The sequence below is a fragment of the Bufo gargarizans genome, chromosome 4 (genome assembly GCF_014858855.1).
Source record: "Bufo gargarizans isolate SCDJY-AF-19 chromosome 4, ASM1485885v1, whole genome shotgun sequence".
Classification (NCBI taxonomy): Eukaryota; Metazoa; Chordata; class Amphibia; order Anura; family Bufonidae; genus Bufo; species Bufo gargarizans.
The window spans coordinates 230,513,330-230,526,578 of record NC_058083.1 but is presented as its reverse complement, the minus strand read 5'-3'; the positions used below and the strand labels follow the sequence as shown (position 1 = coordinate 230,526,578).

Here is a 13,249-nt window from a genome sequence, read left to right as displayed (position 1 = left end):
AATGTTTTTTTTTTTCCACAATAATGCCTCTTGTACATCATCTTATTATCTTTTGGGAGACACCTATGTCATTTTGCGTCAAAAAATTACTTGCTGGTTGAATAAAAGTAACTAAGTCAAAATTTGCCAGGGGTATGAATAACTATGGGCAGCACTGTACCTTTTAATAATAGGACAGTCACAAAAACAATGTCTCATTCTGGTACATACACTTCTGAACTTCTAAGGGGCTATAAATTAGTCTAAGGGTCGATTCACACATCCGTGTGTGTTTTGCGGATCCATGGATCCGTAAAACACGGACAGCAGCAATGTGCGTTCTGCATTTTGCAGACCGCACATTCAGGGGTGGGATTCAAATTTTTAACAACAGGTTCCCTACTCAGCGGTGGATACGCAGCGCGTCACGAGTCATGACACATATTTACATACACCATATATATGCAACACAGTCACGACATATTTACATACACCATATATACACTACACACAAATACACTATATATACACTACACACATACCACTCAACTTTTAAAAAGCCTTAGGAGCTAAACTCTGGAATTGAAGCGCTCATCTCCTGCTGCCGCTGTAATTTTAACAACCGAATCTGGAGCACCTGAGGGAACTGGCTGAATCCCATGTCGGATTCTTGTTCGATAGAATTTATGAAATTAGTGTAAAAACAATACAACTCATTTTCAAGGTAAAAAAATATCCACATACCAGTTTATAATCTTATATTTTAATATTCATCAGCAAACGGTAAGGTACAACACAAACATTATGTGCCATTTCAAGTATGTGATATCTAGTGAACACATTGACAGAATTCCATCAAAAACTAAAGCTGGCTGATGATGTATCATCAAAAGAAAGTTAAAGATAATGGTTTGGAAACAACAGTAAAATTACATACAGAAAATCTGTCAGCATCCATTGAAAGGGAGAAGAACTGAGGACTGGCCAAGCTACAACCAGGTCTCAGCTCTGCTACTCCCAGTCATTACCTGGTGGCACCAGACATGCCATGCAGTACACTTCACCAGCTAGATCTACTGGACTCTCCAGTGCTGCACAGGTTGTCAGGTGTCAGCATGTAATGAAAGGGAGAAGAACTGAGGACTGGCCAAGCTACAACCAGGTCTCAGCTCTGCTACTCCCAGACATTACCTGGTGGCACCAGACATGCCATGCAGTACACTTCACCAGCTAGATCTACTGGACTCCAGTGCCGCACAGGTTGTCAGGTGTCAGCATGTAATGAAAGGGAGAAGAACTGAGGACTGGCCAAGCTACAACCAGGTCTCAGCTCTGCTACTCCCAGACATTACCTGGTGGCACCAGACATGCCATGCAGTACACTTCACCAGCTAGATCTACTGGACTCCAGTGCTGCACAGGTTGTCAGGTGTCAGCATGTAATGAAAGGGAGAAGAACTGAGGACTGGCCAAGCTACAACCAGGTCTCAGCTCTGCTACTCCCAGACATTACCTGGTGGCACCAGACATGCCATGCAGTACACTTCACCAGCTAGATCTACTGGACTCTCCAGTGCTGCACAGGTTGTCAGGTGTCAGCATGTAATGAAAGGGAGAAGAACTGAGGACTGGCCAAGCTACAACCAGGTCTCAGCTCTGCTACTCCCAGACATTACCTGGTGGCACCAGACATGCCATGCAGTACACTTCACCAGCTAGATCTACTGGACTCTCCAGTGCTGCACAGGTTGTCAGGTGTCAGCATGTAATGAAAGGGAGAAGAACTGAGGACTGGCCAAGCTACAACCAGGTCTCAGCTCTGCTACTCCCAGACATTACCTGGTGGCACCAGACATGCCATGCAGTACACTTCACCAGCTAGATCTACTGGACTCTCCAGTGCTGCACAGGTTGTCAGGTGTCAGCATGTAATGAAAGGGAGAAGAACTGAGGACTGGCCAAGCTACAACCAGGTCTCAGCTCTGCTACTCCCAGTCATTAATACAGAGAAAACCAATGCAAAATAAACCCACATGCCTAAACTGCCATTAGTCATGGCGCAACATAAATAGTTGTGGCCGGGCTTACAGGACTACTCAAAGAAGATTAATTAGAGTGTATGCTCCCTAAACACAGCAAAAAAAAACTATAAAATAACTGGAGCACATTCGATGTTAAAAATGGTACTAAATATCAACATTGTTAAAGAGACAAGGTGGACAGAGAAAGAAAAAGCACCACCCTGGTGGGATACAAATATATGTATGAAAATACATTACATTACATATCCAGAAGTCAAGCTGAGTACATAAGGTTAAATGCCCAAGGGCCAAGCTGAATACATACATGTAAAAAGAAACTGAACGGTTAAATCACACACCCAAAAATTGAGCTGAATACATGAAATGAACTGCCCAAGGGCCAAGCTGGGTACATGAATGTGGTGTGGTAGGATAAGTGCCTATGAAGGATAACTACCGCTGATTACATATATAAGGATGAACAAGCATAAGGTAAGCTGAATATAGTGATCCATAAACACAAGGCAATGAGGAAATGCCCAAGCCACAAATAAACTCCAGAATTTGCACACGTGGTAACCACCAGTACCAAAAACAAGGAAAACAAACCACCACTGCAGATAAAGACTGTACAAATGCTTAGATCTGGTCTATACAGCTGTATTACCTGATTTTACGCTGTGTGCCCGATCAAAGCACACCTCAGGGTTAGATTTTTGCTGCAGCTGACTAGCGGCTATGCTGTGGGAGAAACTTATTTTATGCTGCTAGCGCCCTGGCCGGTAGCGCTGCACTGCTAGTGGTAAGGGATCGCGTGCGCGCGTTCTGGAGCCGGCTCGTGACGTCACTCCTGCAGCTACGGTGTGCTTGTTTTAGTGTCACAAATAAACTCCATTGCTATCCCATTAAAACAAAGACCAAATAGCTGTGGAATTTTCATCGTATTGTTTGGCTGCCTTTTTTTTAACTCTGAGGTCTGTGGCAGTGTGGTGGTTTCTCCGTAACCAAGACTTAACATATATTTCCGGACCCCAGCTTGATATTGGTTTGCCAAGAATTTTGATTGTCATAAGATGTGATATATTAGAAACTGTAAGTCTGCTTCTTTCATGTGTGGCAATGTTATTCATGATACTAAATCCTCTTTCAGCTTCAGCGCTACTGACAGCTATGACCCGAATAATTTTCTTGGCTTGTTGAATAGAGGGTGGCAGGCTGCAATCTGAAAAATATCTGTTGTCTATGTAATCCCGGAAATCATTAACTGGAATGTTACATTTTATCAGTTCATTTAACTGTCTTAATTGACATTCCCCTTCTGGCCACGGAGATAGTGTGAGGTCAGATGGCCAAGAATTGGGTTCAAGTAAAGAGAACAAGGACAATAACTTTTTGTAGCGGCTTGCGTTTTGGACAACTGTACCACTGTCCATTTGTCTTGTATTTGCAGTGGAAAACAACCTACTTTTCATATTGTCTATTACGCTCTGAATTAACTGTGCTCTTGGAAGACCAGTGTTTTTAGCACTCACTTGGAAAGGAATATCTTTAAATGGCTCTGTTCTAATCATTGTATCAATCTGAACTTCATGCTTCCCTGGATTTTCTTTTAGGTTTTTAAGGGCCCTAATACACCGACAAAGAAGTCTGTCTGCTTTGACAAGAGAAACATCCCGGTCTTGTAAAGCAAGGGATAAAAGGGAGAGCTCCTCAAGAATTTCGATCATTAAAGCGAGATCTTTTAGGAAACACAAGTTTTCCATTTTTTTCTTCATTCCCAAGAAATTCTTATAATTCGAAAAGTGCTTATACAGAGCTGGATACGCTCTCCATACTGCCTTGGCAGCACGAGCACTACAAGCCACCCACCGAGGACCTAGGATTCTACCAATCTTTACTATCTCCAACTCTAGATCTGCTGCTATGTTATGAAGCTCTAACTGATGTTTGTTAGATACATGATATATGCTATATATTTTTTCTAGGAACATTTTAAAGTGATTAACTTGGGATACAGAATTAATTGCATCATCAAGAGCAAGTTGAACCCTGTGGCTCAAACAGTGCCATATGACTATGTTTGGAAATTCTCTTACAATTCTAGATGCAACCCCAGACTTGCTACCTAGCATTGCACTGGCACCATCTGAGCAAAATCCTATCAGATTATCTTGTAAATAATCTTTATCAAATCCATTTTCACTTAAGCAGTTGAAAAGTGTTTCAGTTATCACCTCAGCAGTGGTTGAGTCAAGCTCTTTAAGATCCACAAATACATTGACAGGATCCTGATGTGTTGAAAGCTCACAACGAATATAGATGACTAAAACACTTTTCTGTGCCACAGTTGAGGATTCATCAATTATGACACATAATTTGCTCTTACAACTGGCAATTTTAGAAAATAAAGCCTTCCTTATTTGTGAGGATATATGTTGAATTATCGTAATGGCAGTTTTCCTTGAGTGAAGGCCTACTCCAACATCCACACCATTAATTTTCTGCAATTGAACTTCTCCTTCTATGTCAGCCATAGGCTTATTATTTAAAGCTAAACTGTATACTATATTAAAAATATGAATTGTCGCAGCTATAGCTTTCTCATTGAGCCTGTCCATTGCTGTTGGTAATATGCCAATTTTGGCGGTATTCTGAAGTTTCTCTGCTTTATTGTGAGATTTAGAAACACTGTGCTCTCTAATTTTTTTGCGAACAGAGGCCTGCTGAATCAATTTGAGGGTGCCACTTGGTTTTACTAAAAAGTTACTCCACTCCTCTGAAACATGGCATGCCTTAGCTTTTTCTATTCCCAAAGACCCTCTGACCTTACTACACACATTGCAACCTAATTTTCCATTTTTAACCTGGATCCATGGAAACAACTTGCTAAAATATTCAAATTGTTTTTTGGACCAACATGATATAGTGCTTGTACATGCCTCTTCAACTGTTAACACATCTGAAACTGTACCATCATCATTGCCAACAACACTTTCAATATCATGCCTATCAACCTGTTCCATTGGAACTTCATGGTCAATTTCATATATAGTATTTTCATTAAGAACAGCATCCTTCTCAGTGTTAGCTACAACATTATTATTAATGTCATTTACACACAAGTCCAATTCCTGAGACTGTATTGTTTTTTTCTTTTTGGATGAATCGAAAAAACTAAACAGTGTAGCTTGTCTCTTCATTTTGTTTATATTCTTCAGATAATAAAAGGTTTGATCAAACCTTGAGGTGTCTTCAGTGTGTGCTGGCACTGTGTAAGCTTCTTCCAATACATAGTAGTAGCTGTAAAGATATATATGTACCAAAAATACAGTTAAAGTAAACCTAAAATAACGCTCGAATACCCTAGTAGAACGTGATTATTTTTCCACTGCTTGTAAAGTAAATACTTTTTGGTTAATGCTTGGCCAAATCTCTTACCAGCAACTTTCCTATCCTACTGTTGTCATAGACACATAGTTGTTGTTCACCTGATTAAAACACTTTCTCTTTTGTTGATCTACGACTCCCTTTCCAAATTATGAGAATTTTTTTTTTTAAATACAGAAGATTAGGCCTTTGGTGCAATGAGGGTGTCACCATTGCTTTTGTGGCACCCAAGCTCAACTTCTTTCTGTGACCAGCCCCTCCCTCAATGCTTTGATTGATAGGGCCAGACAGTGGTAAAGTAGCCTGTTTCTGAACCTAGCTGTCAGAATCAGGAAATTACATAGACTGAATAAAACTCACCAAATGGTAATCTTAAGTAGCCCAAATCCTGGAACTTGAATGACATATGCTGAATGTTGCCATGTAGGTCTTGGTATACATTCGATGACCCTGTGGTGATATAAAAAAAGTATTAAAAACTGATTTATAGCTTTCTTAATACAAATGAATATAAATTAAAATAGAAGAATGAACCTGAAAAATCTGTAATGCTGAACACAACCAGTCTTATCACTCTTGACAGCTACAATCAGATGTTAATTCAGAAATAAGGTCCAATTTCACACAATATTAATGAAGTGATACAGATGGTGATGTCTCCTGGAATACAGAGGTAGACATTATTAAACACACCATAAACAAAGAATAGATTGTAAGATGGAGGGAGTAGCAAGAAATACACACCTATAGGAAAGCTAAGCAAGCTTGAATTATGACCTAGGGTGACATCTATAGCTGTAGGTCCTTCTCTGCAGTAACAGTCTGTAGTGCAGAACTGCAAAAAAAAAAAAAAAAAAAAATTATATATATATAAAATAAGGTAATTTACTAATGTCAGTTTGGTGTAAGAAAAATAATTTGCAAGACCCCTTTGAAGAAGCCAATGATTAGTTGCTATTAAAGCCTTCCCCAACTGAACAGACAATTTTAATTAGTTACAGACAAACCTTTTAATTACTGAGTGTAGTCCACCGTAGTCAAGGAGAATCACACACACAAATGACACAGAGTCATTAAACTGCTGGATTTTTGCTATGTGATTCTTGACCGGGGTCCCCCACTACTGACCGGGGGACTACACCCAGGAGAAGGTAGAACTGAACCACTAAAGGCTGATTCTCACAACAGAGAAACACAGCCCCATGTGTCAGCCACTTATGTGGTTCCCCTGACCAAAGCTGACTGCATCATAGTGATTTATGATTTGGGATACAGCCATGTCATATCTGATTTTGGATCTAGTGATGAGCACAGTAAATTAGACTCCTGATGTTATAGAAACCATCATGCACTCAGTCTGTGTCAGGAACCACACGTCTCTGAGAGATGCAGCTGAGGCTGAGCCAATCCTTAGGTGACTTTAAATATAGTTGAAAATTCCACCAGAAAACCCACAGGTACATGTTTTTACAAAGTTGGATTTTTGGAGTGTAAAGTATGGTGCAGATTTTGTTGCTGATTTCCTGTGTGAGAATCTCTCCATTCAATTCAATGTCAAACTGTTTCTGCAGTGGAAAACAGTGGAAACCTTAACCAGGTTTTGGCTGAAAATCACTGATTAAAATCAATGAACAAACACTGACTGTGTGACTAAGAGTAGACTATGCAATAGGTAGTGGTACAAAAGCTCTGACACACAATTTTTAACACTGGCATTTTAGATGCCGGTGTTAATAAACCCCTAAGCTGGCGGTGGATCCGCCGAAGTTATGAAAAGGTTCTGGCCTATACATAACTTCAATGCATCCAGTGCCAGTTCTAAATGTAAGATAGCTTCTGGCACTGACATTAATTCACGGTTCAGCATCTGTAACTGAGAAAAACAACAAAAATGATTAATGCTGGCCTAAAAGAGTCCAAATTAAAACTCACCTCATGTACTGCTTTCGATGATTAGGTCAGAGTCCTTAGAACTGTTCAGGTTGGAGTTGATGACGAATGACGTTGGAAAATGGACTATATTGCTCAGTGGTAGTTAGATCCTTCATAGGTTTCAAAGAATGCAGAAGAGCAAATGCCTGTAATGTGCCTATATAAAAAAAAGAAAAAAATAATAATTTCAGCCATGTGCACAGTCTATTAAGGGAAGGATAAAATTGATAAAGAATGGGAGGTCATTCAGTGACAAGTGAATCTCCTCCTCACTGAACTGTGTGCTCACTCGCTGAGTGAAAATGGCCAGCAGCGGGGAGGCAGAAGACAGCACACTGCAGGTTGGCTTTGCAAACTAAAGCGAAGCTACATTTTGGCGCACCCCAACCAAAACACACACTCCCGCGCCGCTCACCTGGCCCTGGTCCCGTCAGCAGCAGTTGGCTTCTCCTCTGTGTGGTCCTCCTATCTTCTCTCTGCCTCAAACAATCGCTGGCTTGAGGAACCTATATTCCGCCTTATAAGACACACCTAGGTTTTAGAGGAGAACAATTAGAAATACATTTTTTCCATTACACCTCAGGTCAGACCAGCAATCAGACCCCTATTGTTAATCAGACCTCAGATCAGACCCCCATGTCAGCCATCACCCCTCAATGTCACATTTCTCCCCACATGGCCCCTCCATGTTCTCACATTGTTTCTCCCCAGATGGCCCCTCTGTGTTCTCACATTGCTTCTGGGCCATAATATTATTCCCCCTGTATATTATAATGGCCCCCATTTTATTATTAATATAATGGCCCCCTCTTTGTTATTAATTTAATGGCCCCCACTTTATTATTAGTATAATGGTCCCCTCTTTATTATTAATATAATGGTCCCTCTTTATTATTAATATAATGGCCCCTCTTTATTATTAATATAATGGCCCCCTCTTTGTTATTACTGTAATGGCCCCCTCTTTATTATTATTATAATGGCCCACTCTTTATTTTTAATGTAATGGCCCCCACTTTATTATTAATATAATGACCCCCTCTTTTTTATTAATATAATGGCCCCCTCTTTATTATTAATATAATGGCCCCCTCTTTGTTATTACTGTAACGGCCCCCTCTTTGTTATTACTGTAACGGCCCCCTCTTTATTATTATTATAATGGCCCACTCTTTATTTTTAATGTAATGGCCCCCACTTTATTATTAATATAATGGCCCCCTCTTTGTTATTACTGTAACGGCCCCCTCTTTGTTATTACTGTAACGGCCCCCTCTTTGTTATTACTGTAACGGCCCCCTCTTTATTATTATTATAATGGCCCACTCTTTATTTTTAATGTAATGACCCCCACTTTATTATTAATATAATGGCCCCCTCTTTGTTATTACTGTAACGGCCCCCTCTTTGTTATTACTGTAACGGCCCCCTCTTTGTTATTACTGTAATGGCCCCCTCTTTATTATTATTATTATAATGGCCCACTCTTTATTTTTAATGTAATGGCCCCCACTTTATTATTAATATAATGGCCCCCACTTTATTATTAATATAATGGCCCCCACTTTATTATTAATATAATGGCCCCCTCTTTATTATTAATTATTAATATAATGGCCCCCTCTTTATTATTAATATAATGGCCCCCACTTTAATAACAAAGAGGGGGCCATTACATTAATAACAAAGAGGGAGCCATTACATTAATAATAAAGAGGGGGCCATTATATTAATAATAAAGAGGGGGCCATTACATAGTGGAGTACCGCTTAAAAAAGCTGCTCTTACTCTGTGGGCAAAATAGATGTGTTTCCCTGTGTGTGGCCACCTTAAATATTGTCATCAACCCCATCCATAACTCTTGTTTGGCTAAAAGAATCTAAACATTGGGTCAGGATGAGGGGAAGGTGGAGTAGGCACCTGCTTAGGAGAAATAATTAATACTTACCTCTCTCTCCTACACAGCTTGTGGCATCCTGGTACAGGCGGTCACCAATGCCTCGCTCACTGTGCCTTCCCGCGCCGCGTCATCGCGTCATCTCGCGAGATCCGCCGCAGGAGGTCACAGTGAGGTACGTGACTGCACAGTGCGCGTCACACAGGGCCTCTCCTCTCGGCTTCCGCTCCGCCCCCACCCCTATAGCTACGCCACTGGTGCAGGCGCAGCTGCAGGACCGGGTCGGGATCCCTGCTTCTCACCGGTCCTGCGAACCGCCTGTAATTTTAACAAACGGTTCGGCAGAACCGGAGAGAACCGGCTGGATCCCATGCCTGCGCACATTGCCGGCACTAATAGAATATGCCTATTCTTGTCTGTTACTGAGGACAACAATAGGACATGTTCTATTTTTTTCGGGACTGGAATTGCGGACCTGGAAGCGCGGGTCCCGCAATTCCAGAGCTGGGCCGCACATCATGCGGCCCCATAGAAATGAATGGGTCCGCAATTCCGTTCCGCAAAATGTGGAGCGGAATTGCGGATGTGTGAATGGAGCCTTAGTAGCCTATTGTTAGGCACTTCAGGGTATCTAGTTGAGGTTTCTGATGTTTTTTTTGTGACTCCAGGGTCTGACACAGGGTAAGTTAAGGGAAATGTGTCACCAAAAATGTTATCTGCTAGTTAAAATGAGATAGTAACACATCTTATATTTTTTTTTTTATGTTTTTATTTTCAGATTGTAGATTTTTTTTAATTGTATTTTCCGAACATTATTATGGGTGCTGCCATCTTGCCTGAGCTGTTCATAACAGCATTTACACAGCATTAAAAAAAATGCTTTAAGAGCTATAGATACAATGGTCAGGAGGGACCTCATTGACTTCTATGGGAGAGTTTTCTAAGCATGCTCTGTGACCTGTGCAGAGGTCATTGTACAAGAAAAGTATAGATTAGATTTAACATGCACCTATTGTAAATGGTGGACACTGGCATAACACTAGGGGCTGCAGTTCAGTTGAGACCGGGCCCCTAAGCCAGCAGTGCATCTTATAAATGGAATACTAGTGAGTATAGTTGAGTGAACCAGAACTGTAAAGTTCGGGATGGTACCGAACTTTAGGTTTTTCGGCACCCAGACCCGAACATTTACGTAAAAGTTCGGGTTCGGCGATTTTTATGGCGCTTTTTGAAAGGCTGCAAAACGGCCAATCAACAAGCGTCATGCTACTTGTCCCAAAAGGCCATCACAGCCATGCCTACTATTGGCATGGCTGTGATTGGCCAACAGCAGCATGTGACCCAGCCTCTATTTAAGCTGGAGTCACTTAGCGCCGCCCGTCTCAGATTAGTGTAGGGAGAGGCTGCAGCTGCTGTGAGTGAGAGATCAGGGAGTGATCTTATCAAGAACTGGTTTATGTACTCAGCAATCTACAGAAAAAGTGTTTTGTGGGTGCAGTGCACAATTTTTTTAAGCCTGCCCTGAGCCAACTACTGCTGAAAACAAACTTTTTTTCTTCATTTCATCAATATCAATACCTGATCGGCAGCCATTTTATGCAACAATAGTGCACCAGCATAGGCTATCTGCAAGTCCAGAAATACAGCTTTGGCATACTGGGGTGAAAAAAAACTCTAATATACTGCACATCTGGTATTAGACAAGCATAAGTGACTGTCACATTTAGGACAGAAATACAGATTTTTGGTTAGGGTGAAAAAAGCCTCTAATATACTGCACATCTGTGATTACACGTGCATAAGTACTGTCACATTTAGGACAGAAATACAGCTTTTTTCATACTGGGGTGAAAAAAGCCTCTCATATACTGCACATCTGGGATTACACTTGCATAAGTGACTGTCATATTTAGGCCATAAATATGGCTTTGGCATACTGGGGTGAAAAAAGCCTCTCATATACTGCACATCTGGGATTACACATGCATAAGTGACTGTCACATTTAGGCTATAAATACGGCTTTGGCATACTGGGGTGAAAAAAGCCTCTCATATACTGCACATCTGGGATTACACATGCATAAGTGACTGTCACATTTAGGACAGAAATACAGCTTTTTGGTTAGGGTGAGAAAATCCTCTAATATACTACACATCTGGGATTAGACAAGCATAAGTGACTGTCACATTTAGGACAGAAATACAACTTTTTGGTTAGGGTGAAAAAAGCCTCTGATATACTACATATCTAGGATTAGACATGCATAAGTGACTGTCATATTTAGGCCAGAAATATGGCTTTTTGGTTACTGGGGTGAAAAAATCCTCTGATATACTGCACATCTAGGATTAGACATGCATATGTGACTGTCACATTTAGGCCAGAAATACGGCTTTTTGGTTACTGGGGTGAAAAAAAGCCTCTGATATACTGCACATCTAGGATTAGACATGCCTAAGTGACTGTCACATTTAGGCCAGAAATACGGCTTTTTGGTTACTGGGGTAAAAAAAGCCTCTGATATACTGCATATATAGGATTAGATGTGCATAAGTGACTGTCACATTTAGGCCACAAATACCGCTGTCACTTTTTACTTTGCTTTGTGAACGCTAACTATGAGGCAAACATCTAATAAGGGACGCGGTCATGGTCGTGGTGGTGGTGTTGATGGAGCCTCTGGTGCGGGGAGAGGACGTGGCCGTTCTGCCACAGCTACACGTTCTACTGAACCTACTACCTCAGGTCCTAGTAGCCACCAGAATCTACAGCGATATTTGGTCGGGCCTAATGCCGTTCTAAGGATGGTAAGGCCTGAGCAAGTACAGGCGCTGGTCAATTGGGTGGCCGACAGTGGATCCAGCACGTTCACATTATCTCCCACCCAGTATTCTGCAGAAAGCGCACAGGTGGTACCTGAATCCCATCAGTCTGTCACATCACCCCCATGCATATCGGGGAACCTGTCTGAGCCTCAAGTCATACAGCAGTCTCTTATGCTGTTTGAAGACTTTGCTGGCAGGGTTTCCCAAGGGCATCCACCTAGCCCTTCCCCAGGGGTGGAAGAAATAGAATGCACTGACGCACAACCACTTATGTTTCCTGATGAGGACATGGGAATACCACCTCAGCACGTCTCTGATGATGACGAAACACAGGTGCCAACTGCTGTGTCTTTCTGCAGTCCGAAAAGGAGGTCAGGGAGGAAGACTGGGTGGAAGACGATGCAGGGGACGACGAGGTCCTAGACCCCACATGGAATGAAGGTCATGGCACTGACTTTCAGAGTTCGTAGGAAGAGGCAGTGCTGAGACCGAGCCAACAGCGTAGCAAAAGCGGGAGCAGGGTGCAAAAGCAGAGCAGCCATCGCCAAAACAGTTCGCCTGCTACTGGCCACCGTCAACAGGGACCGAGCACACCAAAGGCAGCTTCAAGGAGTTCCCTGGCATGGCACTTCTTCACACAATGTGCTGACGACAAGACCCGAGTGGTTTGCACGCTGTGCCATCAGAGCCTGAAGCGAGGCATTGACGTTCTGAACCTTAGCACAACCTGCATGACCAGGCATCTACATGCGAGACACGGGCTGCAGTGGAGTAAGCACCTTCAAAACCAAGAAAGGGCTCAGGCCCCTCCTGCTCCCTCTTCTGCTGCTGCCTTGGCCTCTTCCTCCACCTCTGGAAGAACGTTGGCACCTGCTGCCCAGCAAACAGAGGATGTGCCACCAACAACACCACCTCCGTCACCAAGCATCTCCACCATGTCACACGGAAGCGTTCAGCTCTCCATCTCACAAACCTTCGAGAGAAATCGTAAATTCCCACCTAGCCATCCTCGATCCCTGGCCCTGAATGCCAGCATTTCTAAACTGCTGGCCTTTGAAATGCTGTCATTCAGGCTGGTGGAGACGGACAGCTTCAAACAGCTCTTGTCGCTTGCTGTCCCACAGTACGTCGTTCCCAGCCTCCACTACTTCTCCAGGAGAGCCTTGCCCTCCCTGCACAACCAATTATCGGGTAAAATCAAGTGTGC

The 13,249-nt window shown here is 42.3% G+C and overlaps 1 protein-coding gene and 1 long non-coding RNA gene across 2 annotated transcripts; both read right to left on the bottom strand.

Annotated features, from left to right (window-relative positions):
* Nucleotides 1–1,390: 1,390 nt before the first annotated feature.
* On the bottom strand, nt 1,391–5,943 carry KIAA1586 (KIAA1586 ortholog). The gene is made up of 3 exons (XM_044291506.1): nt 5,922–5,943; nt 5,748–5,837; nt 1,391–5,300 (listed from the first exon to the last, which is right to left on the bottom strand). Exon 3 carries the CDS (start codon nt 5,198–5,200, stop codon nt 2,906–2,908), a length of 2,295 nt encoding a protein of 764 aa, XP_044147441.1. The 5' UTR covers nt 5,201–5,300; nt 5,748–5,837; nt 5,922–5,943; the 3' UTR covers nt 1,391–2,905.
* A 15-nt stretch (nt 5,944–5,958) lies between these two features.
* On the bottom strand, nt 5,959–7,852 carry LOC122935679. The gene is made up of 4 exons (XR_006388815.1): nt 7,735–7,852; nt 7,320–7,476; nt 6,132–6,222; nt 5,959–6,047 (listed from the first exon to the last, which is right to left on the bottom strand). It is a non-coding gene; the product is annotated as an uncharacterized LOC122935679 (long non-coding RNA).
* Nucleotides 7,853–13,249: the final 5,397 nt, after the last annotated feature.